The sequence below is a fragment of the Hoplias malabaricus genome, chromosome 1 (genome assembly GCF_029633855.1).
Source record: "Hoplias malabaricus isolate fHopMal1 chromosome 1, fHopMal1.hap1, whole genome shotgun sequence".
In the NCBI taxonomy this organism is placed as follows: Eukaryota; Metazoa; Chordata; class Actinopteri; order Characiformes; family Erythrinidae; genus Hoplias; species Hoplias malabaricus.
In genome coordinates this window covers 63,425,495-63,440,581 of record NC_089800.1, presented here as the reverse complement: position 1 = coordinate 63,440,581, position 15,087 = coordinate 63,425,495, and the positions used below count along the sequence as shown (strand labels likewise).

Genomic DNA, 15,087 nt, shown 5'->3' with positions numbered 1-15,087 from the left:
TTCCAATATGGTGCCTTAACCTTGCTGCCAGGTTTTATGATTAATAGTGACCACAGGTGTTCTAGACATTAAAAGTGAGGTGTCATGTTATCCTTTGCTCAGTTTTTTTTTTTTTTTTTGCTCCTTGCAGGATATGATAGCGATGTGACTCGAGAGAATGAGATCAATTATGTGATTAAGGCCTTATCAACCAACATGCGAAATATGATAGGAGTCAAGCCCCACTTACAACAGAAAGAACCATCAGTAGATGAAAGGTATGTTATTAGGGTATCCAGTTTGCACAGTTGTTTGCTTTAGAGGTTGGGTTTTCTTTTTTGCATAGCAATAAAATTAGGCAATTTGCTGGGGGTATTCTATGAAATACTTCATGTTAACTATATAGAGTAGTATGCAAAAATTTAGAGTACCCCCAGAGAGATAACACTCACATTCTGTCTATAGACTGGTGGGATTTACTTAAAAATAATATTAAATAACTGCATGTTTTTAGATTTTACTGTACTTTACAATATAAGTTAATACAATATTTGTTACACTTTCAAAGTCTTTATTTGTGTCAAATGTTCAATGAGACTTTAACTGTCTGTTAATCCTAAATCTAACTATTTGATTTCTTGGAGGAAAATAAATCATTTTTAAACATGGTTTTTTCCAAATTTCACCTTGAAAATGAGGGTACTGTAGCTGAATTAATTATAATTAATTATTATTAATCATTTTCATATGATTGATCCACTAAAGGGTTCTTTACGGTGGCCCCCTGAGTCACATCAGAACAGTTTTTACAAAGCAAACAAAAACTCAGAACATAACAGCATTAAGGGGAACACAAATACAAATTACATTAAAAAATAAACACTGCATTGGAGGATAGCTCACACTGGAAATGCCCCTAGCTGCAAGGGGCACTGTATATGTTGACTTGTTGTGATTGCACCTAAAGCCTTAGGAAAGCAAGAAACGTGCTGAAGTCAGAGAAGGAGAGAATCTGTCCACCACTTGTCTCCTTCTTTGACTTCAGCATGTTCTGGTGTGAGCTATCCTCCAATGCAAAGTTTTTGAAATGTATTTGTGTTCTCCTTAATGCTGTTGTATCCTGAGTTTTTGTTAGCTTTGTAAATGTTGTTGTAATGTGATTTGTAGTTCTTGGCCCCAAAATGTTATCTGACAAGACAGTGAAAATTCCATACAAAAATAGTGCACACACACACATGAATAAACAAGGATTTTCTTTATAAGCACAGCCTTTTTATTAAATGTAATATAAAATATTGAATATTATACATTCTTATAATAAAATAGACTACAGCGTTACATGAGGAAGAAGGGAGATTTCCACTTGAGGGATAACTACCCTAAGTTGTGAAACGAAGCTATAGTTTATCCCAGAAATACACTTACCACTAATGAACCATGTAACCTTAAGTTCTCCCTGGGGAGGCATTGGAACAGTGTGAGCACAGGACTTCTCTGTGCTGATCATGGAGAGTCCTGGAGCCATGTTGCCTTGTTGCAAATGTAGCAGCATTCGTCTGCTGTTCCTCTTTTTCCCAGGGCTTTGCTCAGAGACACAGCCTTAGTAGGCGCCCACTCTGAGGGAGCTGGTGGTATTCTCCATTACTGCATCTGCATCCTTGAGGCCTTAAGCTCTTGTTCCACAACTTTCAGGGTTCAGAAGGTTCTTTTATGCCCAGGGTGTGGCGTCTAACACTGGACTAAACTACAGCTTCCTAATTGGCTAGTATAAACATAGAAGTAAAACTTCGGCTGGAATGTAAATTACCTTGAGGCAACATCTCTAAACTTATTTGATGTAGATTCACCCTGGAGTGAATCCCTATTTCTCCTCTCTCACTTCATTTCTGCTGTGCTGAACTTTGAGGATGGAAGTCCACGTTTCCTAATAAGAAACTTCTCTCTGTGTGTCTCCCTACTTCTAACTGTCTCCTGTGTCACTCTGTAACTACAATGTTTGAGCACCAGCGGTTTAAACTGGGCCTAATGACCATCGCCTGATTTGTCGTGAGGGAGGGGAACCTGTCCTTGGTTTTCAAATCTATTTGGAGGCCCTCAGAGGTTTTTTTTTTTAGACTACAACCTCCCTGATGTGATGACATCACATATAATTTATGACATTTGACAAGAAAAAGAGACAGTTCGTTTGCAGTTATGACCAAGACCATGTTAACTTTCTAATTTTCCTACACATGAGGTTCTCACAATGAGCGTAGGTATTTCCAGGACAAATTGATTACATATGAGAAAGCTTAATTATATTTATGTTTAATAATATTATTGCTTAACACATTAAATAATTTCATAATGTTACATTGTGAAATAATGGACATCACATTACAAAATGGTTTAAATCTGAAACCACTTACAATATCTCAACACTAACAAATATTAGCTAAATGTTAGAAACTATAGCAAATCCAGTTTAATGTCTTAATGTACTTTAATACATACTTGCCAGAAAAGGCTTCTGGGACAAAAATCTTTTTTTATTATTACTAGTGTAATTACATGAGAAAGAGTATGCTGTTTCAACTATGAAGATCCACCTGTGTAATTACAAAAGGCAAAACTGAAGTTGATACTTATATGTAATTACACAAGCTTTTACTACTGTAATCCATCTGTAACAGGTACTAATTCATCAGTAGGTACATTGATGTTGCATATGTTGTTCATGTGTAACTACACATTTATTAGAGACACTTAATATAAAGTAGGAGAGAGAACCTTTTATAAACCAATGGGAATTAAGGAAGGTTTAATTTTGTGGTTTGAAAAGCTTTTGATTAAGCAGTTTTATAGAGGGAATAAGTTGTTCTTGTGTCTCTGGATTTCTTATTTTGGTGCCACGTTCTTTCTTGCCCCCTAGAGACCTTGTGTCATAAACTGAGCCTGAAGTGTAGTTTTTATGACCAGACTTTTAGGCACCAAAAAAAAAATCTGTGGGTGAATCTAAAGCTCATGGACACTGTAGGGTGTCCTGTTGAAATTTCTGAAAATTAAAGTCCCAAATGTCAAATTTCTTATGCGAGAAATTACATCATATTCATCTTTTGCTACAGTACACCACAGTAATGGTCAAACATTAGTTGGATTTAATACAATTTATTTTTGTCTGTGGATACATAAAACATCACATAATTAAGCAGTGATTCAGTGCATAGGACACATTGGCTTTGAGTAATATGGTACACTGGTGTCTTTCTTTTCCTCTGTTCCTCATTTCTATGTCTATCTCAACCCTGCACTCTTCTTTGTCACCATTTGAAGGCAGGGGGTAGTCAGGTAAGGACAACAAAGTACTCATTGAGAAAAAAAGTGCTCTCACTTGTGCTCTGTGAATATGTGTCATACCACTCTGCAGCAGTCATCATTTCCATTCAACACACCTTTTGCCATTTGAATAAGTGCAACTTAGCATTTAGCTGATGTTTCTATGTGGAACGCTTACTGTAGGTGCTTTGACAGCAAGGGATTGTAATTTCACATTAGGATAAATGGCACCGCATTACAGTAAGTGCTTGGCTGGCAGCCCTTTCCCATTGCTGTAAAGTCATTGAGCTTCTGATCATGCCAGCAAGAATTCTGGGTGTTTTGGATATAAGCACTCTCATTTTGTGCTTTACATCCTCCATAACCTCCATTTAACTTATTTTAAGCATAAATAATATTTTATTTATACTGTTTATTTATTTATTTATTTTATATATAAATCACAATTTTGTGTATGATTCCCCATTGTTTTGGCAGCTGTGACCCATTTCAGGGCACACTATTAAATTAAAATTAATTCTGATCATGAATGAATTTATTTATAGCTACTCCAGGTCTTTATTTTGTATTTTGTGTTCTCAGTGTCACTTTGTTCTGCCATTTTGATCTGGTGCAATTGGCTGAATGCTAAATGAAAAAGTGGTTCTAATGTACTCTGTTTTTCTGTCAATGCTTCCATAAAGGGGCTCAAGGTAAGCTTAATTTGCTCCACCTCCTTAATCATTCTGTACTTATCTCATTTTATGAATACTATTGCTGTGCCAAAAAGTGAGCAAATATACAAAGTGACATTGATATTGCAGATATTGTCCTTTGTTACATCCATGTTAATTTAAGCTTACAGTGCAGCCATTTAAGTTTACACTGCAGTCCCTATTCCTTAACTTTGTATTTGTGCTTGATTTGGGCTTAGACCCCCAGTGAGCAGGGCATTACCCGTGCCAGAGAAAATGCAAACCAACAATGTGGGCAAGAAGAAACGGCCTATTGAGGTAAATGATGAGCTTGTGACACACCCTGAGTAGAACAGTGTATATTGTCTATAATGTACACTGATCAGCCATAACATGTATAACCACCTCCTTGTGGTCTACCCTCGTTGTACCACCTTGTTCTTCCCTCCACTGACCATGCAGGAGCATTTTGTACTTTTATAATTACAGACTGTAGTTCATATTTTGCTCTGGATACTTTGTTTGCTCCCTTTCACCCTGTCCTGCAATGGTCAGGACCCTCAGAGGACCACAGCAGAGCAGATGTGATCTGGGTGGTGAATTATTCTCAGTCCTGCAGTGACATTGAAATGGTGGTATGCTATTGTGCATAGTGCTTGAATGCGTAGATAAGACACAGCAGTGCTCTTGGAGTTTTTACACCATTTTCTGTCAATGCTGGTTTGAGAGTAGGCCACAACCAAAAATTAACTTTTCAACAGAGTCCTGTGGGCAGCGTTCAGTGACCGCTGATGAAAGACCAGGAGACAACCCACACAAACTATTCAGCAACAGATGAGCTACTGTTTCTGATTTTAAATCTACAAGATGGACCAACAAGTTAGGCATGTCTAACAGAGTGGCCAATGAGTGGAAACCGTTTGATAAAACATCAGCAGCACTTCAATTCTACCACATCATCGCCACATCAGTATCACTGCATCACTGAGAATGATCTACCACCCAAATCATACCTGCCCTGTGCTGATCCTGAGGGGGTCCTAACCACTGTTTGCCCTCTTTCACCCTGTTCTTCAGTGTGTGCAGAGAAACAGATGGACTGCAATCTCTAATTGTAGATTGAATGTGACACAGTGGATGTGAGAGAACGGACAGTGAATATAGAAAATAGAGGTGGTTATGTTTATGTCTGATCAGTTTATATAATAACAATATGCAGTTTACGCTTTAGAACAGTTGGCATTTAAACTGTTGGCAATTTTCTGGTTATCTATGCATAAGGATTTTTTTCTGTACACTGTATAAAATATTTCCTGCTTATTCAGTGCATGTCTCATGCAGCTACTGAGTCAGAGGCCTGTTTGGTGGTGGACTCCAGACACACAGAGCCCAAGGGAGACCCATTAGCTCCAGTCATCTTGTTAACCTTGCTTAATTTAATTGTAGCACAGTTTCTCTCTGCCTGTCCTTCCTCATCTTGAAGCAGAGTCCTTTAACTTCTCTCCTGTTTCCATGGAGATGACCTGTGACCCTAACCCCTCCTTGACTCTCCCTGTAGGACCTGGTATTAGAGCTGGTGTTTGGGTACAGAGGCAATGACTGCCGCAACAATGTGCATTACCTGAATGAGGGGGCTGATATTATCTACCATACAGCTTCAGTCGGGGTTGTCCTGAACTTAACAACAGGTACAACTGCCTGGTCCTTAAATCAACAAATAACATTTAAAGTCAGGCTTAAAAACCTGGTAATTTGGACTGACTTATTTTGAATTTACTTGGTGTGTTTCTGTCTAGCTTGCCAGAGTTTCTATGTAGAACACAATGATGACATTCTGTGCCTCACAATCAATCAACATCCTAAGTTCCCCAACGTGGTGGCGACTGGCCAAGTAGGTATGTTCATAAAAAGTGGGCTGCGCTTTGTATCCCTTCTTTATTTTACCCTATTTCTGTCACTATGCTTCTCATGTTGTTTAATACTAGAAAACAGTTATCCTGAATATAGTTACGCTTCTGAAATATAAATGCATTATGATTCTGAAGTGTAAACATTAGTGTTTTAGTATCGCCCAGGTTCAGTGTTTGTATCTATGATATGTCAGTTTATATGCAATAATAAAAACTAATTATTTGTAAAATATCATAATCCCATCAGACCAGATGTTGTTACTTTTAAGTTTTATTTGGCATGCCAAACTGAAAATGCCTTCTCCCTCGTTTGTGCAGGTGATGCTGGTGATATGTCAGGTAAGAACTACTGTTCAATTTTTATAATTTTTTTTATAAAAAAGAGGCTTTTAAACAATTGCAGGTTTGTTATAATTATGGTGTATTTCAGATCTTCAGGTACATCATAATTAGTGGTGCCAATCAATTAAAAAATATAATCACCTTAATCACAACATTTTGGATTAATCATTGACTTATCACAATAAAAAGGGCTAGTATTTGGTAGGGAGATAAAACAAATGTGTAGAGTAGTATGCATGACCAACTGTTTAGAGGAAACCGCTCTTTTTACTTTATTATAACATAAAACACAAGCTTTAATCGAGGAAATTGCAGCTCACAGCTCAGACAATAAAACATATTCCAGCTTCAACTGTGTGTTTGTGTGTGTGTGAGAGAGAGAGACTGTAAGAGTGGGAGTAAGTTTTATGCAGCCCTTCCCCTCCTCCCTAGATGCAAAGTTCAAATGAGTTGCCAAATTGAGGACAGTTTCAGAAACCCTTGTAGCTATAAATAATATCTTACATATTTAACATATTTAACATCTTAACATATTTACACAGTAAATAATTTCATTAAATAACTACCTATGCTGATATGTTTCCTATTTTTACCAGCTTTATATTTGATTTTGCATTTCTATCTTAAATGTTTCACTAGACAAGGCTGGTGTTCCATCTTAAATGCCTTAAAGGCAGGCGTTTGCTTCTTCAAACAGCAGTTTTCGTCTTCACACATTTAGTTCCACTGTAAATGTGTCCGTTTACGAGGCTAATGTTGGAGTAATTCATTAGCTTCTAATTTGAATGTTCCTTTCTTCTGTAAATAGGCAACTATTCAAGGCTGAATATAGCTTCTGAAATCAAACTTTTATTACGCACTTTGTTTAAAAAAATACAATGTTTACCGCTTTATCCATACATATGCATTTTTACTTTTTATAGTTTTATGGAAATAGCTTTGTTACCTGTTCAAGAGAAAATTAGCCAAGTCTGCATTTGTCTTGTAGTCTTGCTGGGCTCAAAACTCTCCATCTTTCAAGAACCAATATTAATGTTGTTTTACTCCATCTCTAGTCATGGAGTTTTTTAGAAGGGTGACGAGGCTTTTCAGATCTAGCAGAAGCTGATATTATCTCTTTTTGCTTACTAACTTCTGTGGCTGCAGCACACAGTTTTTTCATACCTGGCAACCCAGGATGTGGAAATGTTACTGGGGATTGGGCATAGGCCGGATCACAGGCGAAAACTCAAATTTGATATGGTAAAAAACAAAAATTTAATGTTTTAAGGTTTTGGGTACTAAACATCTTCAAGAACTTCCTACTACAGCTGGAAAAAAACTGACACACAAAAGAACCAAACACAAGTCTGCTATTTTGGCATGACATGTAGAAGGAGGCAGATAGCCAATCAGAATGCTACTGGCAGAATCTTGGCAGTAAAGCACTGAAATTATCAGACTTTGTGACTAAGGCTAGTTCACGGGTAACCCTTTACAAAAAGGGTACATTAATTAACGATACTTAAGACCTTTTTCAGTAATAAGCATTACTAAATGATTAAGCAATGTCACAATAATTCAGTAAGTAATCACAGAAACAAGAACAAACATTAATATTTTATAAGATCTTAAAAGAGTGGCGGCATGGTTGCACAGCAGGTAGTGTCGCAGTGTCACAGCTCCAGGGACCTGGAGGTTGTGGGTTCGAGTCCTGCTCTGTCTGTGAGGAGTTTGGGGTGTTCTCCCTGTGTCTGCGTGGGTTTCCTCCAGGTGCTCCGGTTTCCTCCCACTGTCCAAAAACACACGTTGGTAGGTTGATTGGCGACTCAAAAGTGTGTGTGTGTGTGTGTGTGTGTGTGTGTTGCCCTGTGAAGGACTGGCACCCCCTCCAGGGTGAGGATAATGAATGAATGACAGATAAAAGTTACTAGTTAATGCTAGTTCTTGTTTACTGTCATTACTTATTAATAATTGTGACATTACCTAACTATTTAGTAAGGCTTAATACTGTCTTAAGTCTCATGAGGGATGTACCTTTATTGTAAATTGTTACTGGCTCATGTCCAAGACAGTAACCTGTGGGTTTATTATTTGGTATCTACTATGGAACTGGTATTTAAGTTACGTAATTGTGAAAGAGAATATGTAATGTGTGGGACTTCCAGGACTTTAGTGTTGAATGGTTTATAAGAGAATTAATTGTTTGACCTTTGTACCAGTTGTTTAAAAAAAAAAAAAAAGAATACAGTGTTTAAAATAAATGAAACTTTAAACCGTGCTCATCATCTGTTTGTCAGCTACATCACCGTCTATCCATGTGTGGGATGCCATGAATAAACAGACTCTCTCTGTTCTGCGCTGCTACCACTCTCGAGGCATCTGTTCAGTTAGCTTCAGTGCCACCGGCAAGCTGCTCCTGTCTGTGGGGCTGGACCCTGAGCACACAATCACCATCTGGAAATGGCAGGAAGGTAAAGCTCTGCTGATATTCTCGCCCTGTTTTTACACCAACATCTTTATAAATCATTCATTTACAGCAACACCTATTTTTCTTCCTAAGGGGCTAAAGTGGCCAGTCGCTGTGGCCATACACAGCGGATCTTTGTGGCTGAGTTCCGGCCAGATTCAGATACTCAGTTTGTGTCAGTAGGGATAAAGCATGTGCGTTTCTGGACACTGGCAGGCAGGGCTCTACTCAGCAAGAAAGGAGTACTCAGCTCCATTGAGGATGCCCGCATGCAAACCATGCTCTCTGTGGCATTTGGAGCTGTAAGTATACTTTTTAATACTTAAACAAACAGGTATATTATAGCTTTCAGAGTAATGTTTTGTTTGACTCTCATTCAGTTTCTGTAGTAAATGAAATAGTACAGAAATAGTAAAAGAAAGAACCTGTCTGATGCACACTTGTGAAATTAAACAGTGAGTTCAATTTAAGGAAATTATGTCTGAATCATGTAGAATCAGTTACTTTCTATTAATTTTTGAATGTAACACCTTTGCCTTTATTCAGTAAGTATAAATTTATGAATATATGGTTAGTACCTGCCTCTATCTCCACTTACCCCTCCAGACCTCGCCTGCAGTTCACAAGCCTCAAACCGTTCATTAGGTTTGTGACATAGGAAACCCTGTCTGTCTAAATTTGCCCCTTAGAAATTGTCTTTAGAACACTGTAGTTTTAAAGCAGGAATACCCAGCCATTGCATTACTGCTTATTTCTTGCATGGTATATATCAGCATATTGGTAGGTGGATTGGCGACTCAAAAGTGTCCATAGGTGTGAGTATGTGAATGAATGTGTGTTGCCCTGTGAAGGACTGGCACCCTCTCCAGGGTGTGTTCCTGCCTTGTGCCCAGTGATTGTGGGTAGGCTACTGACCAGTCCAGTTGCAGACAATGAATGAATGAATTCTACCTTACTTTTGTTTTCATATCACTCAGTTTATTCTGTGCATACTTCTAGTATCATTCAATTCAAGACACTTTTTATATGCTGCTTCATTAATTGTGTTATAGTGAAACGCAGCTCAAACACACATCAAATATTTCTGCTAATTATTAGCTTCAAAAACTTGGCCTTAATGTCACAGGTATGTCAGTCATGGCACTTCTATGACAGTGGTGTAAACAGAGTACAGTAAAACATAATATAACAACTGCAATTTGAACAGGCTTAGCACAACTGATACCCAGTCAGTTAACGCATTACATATTTTTCCCCTTTTACACTGTATTGGATGTAATGAGAACACGCTGCTATTGCTTTTTGCCATTTTGTAGAGGTCTCATTGTAGCTTCTAACTATCATAAACAAATATGTGAGATATTGCCAATAAATTAACTATAAATCAAAGCTGTGCTTTGCCTTGCTGTGCTGTTATCTCTCTTAGAGGTCACTAGATTAGTGCAGGTTTGTTTTCTTTTCAGAATAACTTGACATTTACAGGTACCATTAGTGGAGATGTGTGTGTATGGAAGGACCACATTCTAGTGCGCATTGTGGCTAAGGCACACACTGGTCCTGTTTTCACCATGTATACCACGCTGAGAGACGGCCTAATTGTGACAGGCGGCAAGGAGCGACCGTGAGTATCCCATTTATTCCAGTTCATATTCAGAATGCTGACAATATTTAAGTTCATATCATTGTTCACTGAAGATTTGTATAAAGGAAATATCTCACCAGTATATAAACAATGATTTGGAAAGCAAAGTCAGGTCTAGCTGAGTTAGATATTAAAAGTACAACACTGAATTTTTTACTATAGCATGCTAACTAAAGGTCTGAGAGCTCTGGTTATTTGCATACTGTTTTGTAATATTCTGAACTATACTTTGTGTGTGTATGTGAGTTGTGCTGTGTGTGTTCTGCACCCTGCAGGTCTAAGGAGGGTGGTGCACTCAAGCTGTGGGATCAGGAGCTGAAGCGCTGCAGGGCCTTCAGGCTGGAGACTGGCCAGATTATAGACTGTGTCCGCTCTGTCTGCAGAGGCAAGGTACAGTAGTCACACTGTATTACAGAGGATAGAAGGTCTGCACATGTATTTAAAATATCTAGGGCACAAAGACTAAATATTGCAAATCTTTAAAATTAATTCTGATGGTAGATTAAAGTTACAGTAGTTAATTTCACCAACATGCCTATTTGTGTTGTTGCCGTTGTTGTTTGCCTTTTTAGCCACTGCAGGTGGGGCATCCTGTATCTTAAACAATGCACTAGTACGTTAGTCAAGGTTCAAGACATGCATATAACCACAGCCAATAGGTGAACCACACCAACACAGACAGGCACTCAGTTCCACAGTACAGTACATAGTTTTCTCAGGTACATTATGCACTTTTGTTGATGCCATTGCTAAACAAGGTATTTTCAGTAACATTTTAAAAAATATTTTACAGTTTACTTTAGGGGTGGGCAATATGGCTCTAAAATATTATAAAAATACTTCATGGTGTTTTGCCAATAATTATATTTGGTGATATTACAAAATAATTTTATTAATTTCAAAAACACATTTGCAACAAAATAAATGTTCTATAAATATTAATTATATCAAATTAAATAATTGATATATGTAATAGTAATATAAAATGTTTTTATTTATTAAAAAGATTTATATTACTACAACTGATTCAAGTATTCAGAAGTTAAACAAATTTGTAAACATTTACTACACTGAGTCTGTGTAATTTATCTGCTTGAGTTAGAACTCAGTGGCCGTTGAACTATTCTAACAGTATTTTTGATTTTCCTCATTGTCAACCAAGTGTCCTGCTTGAGCTGCTGAAAGAGATTTGTTGTGTTTTCCACTTTTTTTTACAGGCTACTTTATTTTGTTTAATAATAACATAGTTTTTTGTATATGATATTTTGTAACCAAACCACATTCACATGACTGAAGTCACTCCCCTTTTTTTGGAGCAAAATCCTCCATTGTACTTGTCACTGTTCATAAATTATTCATGTAAACAATATTTGTCATATTATGGGTAACTGCATTACATCATTATGTAAACAAGTCAAATGATCATGATATTGATATATATTTTTTATTGTTTAATAAAGGATTACAATATTGTCTTGAATGATGGGATATGACACAGCCCTAGGCTGTGGTTGAACTCGCATGAACAACAATTCTTTTGGATTGTTCTATTGGATAAATGACTTTCCTTTGCAGTTTTTTGGTGTGATTCCAATTTCATTGTTTCATTAATGATTGGAAACTACCCTGGCCCAGATGCAGAAAAATATCACCAAACCATGGTTCTACCGTGATGGAAAATCATTCTTTATTTCTTGTTTTTTGTTTTGTTTTGTTGTTTTTTTTTTGCATACATAACACTTCCCAGTTAAATCACAATGATTTTTATTGATCCCATCTGTCCACAAAACATTTTTCTAATATCCTTCTAGTTTGTTCACTTTATCCTTAGCAAACAGCGCATGGGCCGCAATGTTTTTTTTTTACTGGAGAGCAGTGGCTTTCTTCTAGCAAATCTGCCATGCACACAGTTGTTTATCAGTCTTCTCCTGATGATGGTTTCATGAACCTTAAAATTATTATTGTAATTGGTAGTAATGTAAGAGAGGACTTTAATAGCTTAGAAGTAGACCTGGACTTCTTTGTGATCTTGTGGATGATTACACAAATAGATCTGGGATTGATCATTGTTGATTGACCACTCCTGGGATGAAAGTAACATTTGCACACAATCATTCTTACGTTGGATTGGTGCAGTCCAGTGACCTTATAAATTGTATTGGGACATTTTTGTAGCATACTGAGCATCACTACCTTTTCTGAATCTTTGTTTCTGCCATGATACCCTTCCACAAATATGTGTTGTGCCAATATGATTTGGCTAGATCCCTGTTCTTTAAATATAACAATGTTTGAGTCATTTTAAATTTCAAAGCACCACAGTAAATCTGATCTTAATGATATTAGGACAAATTACCTAGCGATTACTGTGGAACTAAACCATGTGGTACATAGTTATTCGAGTGAGGACTGAATGCACAGACAATCAATAGATTGATAGGTAAAAATGTAGAGATGATAAATAGATTGATTGATTGATTGGAGTCCATGGTAGTAAATACAACATAGTCATGTCTCATGGATTGTTTGAGTAAGTTCATACATTTAAATTTGAACCTGCTTCCTATTTTCCTGCTTTGCTAATGTTTTGGTCATTTGACTTTCTGTTGTCTTGTTCAGGGAAAGATACTGGTAGGCACTCGAAATGCTGAGATTATTGAGGTAGGGGAGAAGAATGCCGCATGTAACATCTTAGTAAACGGCCACATGGATGGCCCCATCTGGGGTCTAGGTGCTCATCCAACTAGAGACGTCTTCCTGTCTGCTGCAGAGGACGGCACGGTGCGGCTGTGGGACATTCCAGAGAGGGTGAGCACAGCACATACACAGTGCATCTATGTCACACTTTTAATGTAATAATTGTATAACCCTTTTATTTCTGGGAGCATATCAAGTCCTAAAAGCAGGTCTAAAATTGAATCCATTTACTAAATGTTGATATACTGTGTGATAAAGATGATGCAGTGTTGTTCTGTCATGTGCCAAAAACAGAAGATGCTGAATAAGGTTAATCTTGGGCACCCTGCACGCACAGTCAGCTACAGTCCTGAGGGTGACATGGTGGCCATTGGCATGAAAAATGGAGAGTTTATCATTCTCCTTGTCACCTCACTCAAGATATGGGGCAAGAAGAGAGATCGCCGCTCAGCCATTCAGGATATCAGGTTAGATCCAACGCTTTTAACACTGTCATACCTCTCACCAGTATAACATTCAGAGACAGTGTCTTTTGTTAAGACAATACAGCACTTTTCCTTCACAGCCCTGTTCAGACCAGTTTGTTTTATCATCTACTGAGAACGAGCCTCTGTTTAGTTCAAATTTAAGGTACATAGGACTGAGGATGATGTGCAGAAATGCTGCTTTTTGGCACTTTCACTTTTTTGCTTTCTTCTCTGTTCTCATTTCCTCTTTATTTAAAAAATATTCTTATTTTCATACTCGATTTGTTTGATTTGTATCATTTAGCCACATACTTGCACTTTCACATAAACACAAAATCTTGTCTTGAGTGAGTTGCACGTCCTGCCAGTTTTGCTGTCAGTCTTCCCACCACACATCAGTCATTTCTCATCACAGCTGTCACTCTAAATACTTTTAAAAAGTTGTTCTCAGTGCCCCATGCTTTGACAGATTCAGTCCAGATTCACGTTACCTTGCTGTCGGCTCAAGTGAGAATGCTGTGGATTTCTATGACCTTACACTGGGACCACAACTAAACCGCATTAACTGCTGCAGAGATATCCCCAGCTTTGTCATTCAGATGGACTTCTCTGCTGACAGCTGTTATATACAGGTATGTGTTGTGTTTTATTTTTATTACACAATTAGGAGTACTGCTCCTTTAACAGCAAAGGTATGAGTTCAATGTGTCCAGCAGATGTCTCTGCTTTACGTTTTAAGCAGAAAGGTTTTGACCATTATTTGACTGAGCAAATGCCTTAAAATGTAGTATATTTTTATTCATACCATGTTGTTTAGCATGCAAGGAGCATCTGTGTGCAGTATTGACCATGTAATTAATTATTCAACTGAAATACATGCCTTTTTCTTGACATATTTCATAGTATGTTTTCCTTTTTCTTTTTGCATTTAACTTTGTAGATGTCCACTGGTGCTTACAAAAGGCTAGTTTATGAGGTGCCTTCTGGAAAGCCAGTCACAGAGCAGGCTATCATAGACAGAATTACCTGGGCTACCTGGACAAGGTAATGAATCACTCTGATTTCAATTAAGAGCAAAAGGTTGATTTTGCAAATTCCACACACTGATTTTGTTACAAGAATTACAATGTTTTATTTTGAATTGTTCACAGAATTCAGCAGTATATGGGCCTGTATATGATAGTTGAACAGTGTAGGCAAAAAGCCTTGAATTTTTTTTCTTTTAAGTTAATTGTATTATACTCGGAACTCAAGGCAGCTTGGTTGTCAATTCAGTTTGAGTTTATAACATGTTTTCTGTGTTTGAAGTCAGAATCTAATTATCGTATAGGAATAATGGATATTTGTCTACAGTAGTAACTTCTCTATATTACTTTGTGTCTGTGTGTGTAGTGTGCTGGGGGATGAGGTTGTGGGGATCTGGTCCCGTAACACAGATAAAGCTGATGTAACATGTGCCTGCGTCTCCCACTCTGGCCTCAATATCGTCACAGGTGATGACTTTGGAATGGTAAAACTGTTCGACTTTCCATGTCCAGAGAAGTTTGTAAGTATGCCCAATTATTTTCTTGAAAAATGTGTGTGTGTAAAAGCTTGGAATTCAATGTCTGCT

The 15,087-nt window shown here is 37.5% G+C and overlaps 1 protein-coding gene across 4 annotated transcripts in view; it reads left to right on the top strand.

The window, feature by feature from the left end:
• Positions 1 to 15,087, top strand: part of eml5 (EMAP like 5) — a 75,746-nt gene that overhangs the window by 57,231 nt on the left and 3,428 nt on the right. For 2 of the 4 annotated variants that reach the window (XM_066670472.1, XM_066670462.1), the window contains 15 exons: positions 131 to 257; positions 3,292 to 3,306; positions 4,208 to 4,286; positions 5,527 to 5,656; positions 5,765 to 5,863; positions 6,197 to 6,217; positions 8,500 to 8,673; positions 8,763 to 8,971; positions 10,133 to 10,290; positions 10,587 to 10,701; positions 12,931 to 13,119; positions 13,303 to 13,475; positions 13,945 to 14,107; positions 14,416 to 14,519; positions 14,868 to 15,021. In XM_066670472.1, the coding sequence (XP_066526569.1) occupies positions 131 to 257; positions 3,292 to 3,306; positions 4,208 to 4,286; positions 5,527 to 5,656; positions 5,765 to 5,863; positions 6,197 to 6,217; positions 8,500 to 8,673; positions 8,763 to 8,971; positions 10,133 to 10,290; positions 10,587 to 10,701; positions 12,931 to 13,119; positions 13,303 to 13,475; positions 13,945 to 14,107; positions 14,416 to 14,519; positions 14,868 to 15,021 (1,910 nt within the window). Of the gene's footprint in view, positions 1 to 130; positions 258 to 3,291; positions 3,307 to 4,207; positions 4,287 to 5,526; positions 5,657 to 5,764; positions 5,864 to 6,196; positions 6,218 to 8,499; positions 8,674 to 8,762; positions 8,972 to 10,132; positions 10,291 to 10,586; positions 10,702 to 12,930; positions 13,120 to 13,302; positions 13,476 to 13,944; positions 14,108 to 14,415; positions 14,520 to 14,867; positions 15,022 to 15,087 lie in introns of those variants that run through there. The other 2 variants (XM_066670481.1, XR_010802597.1) reach the window with 2 other exon arrangements.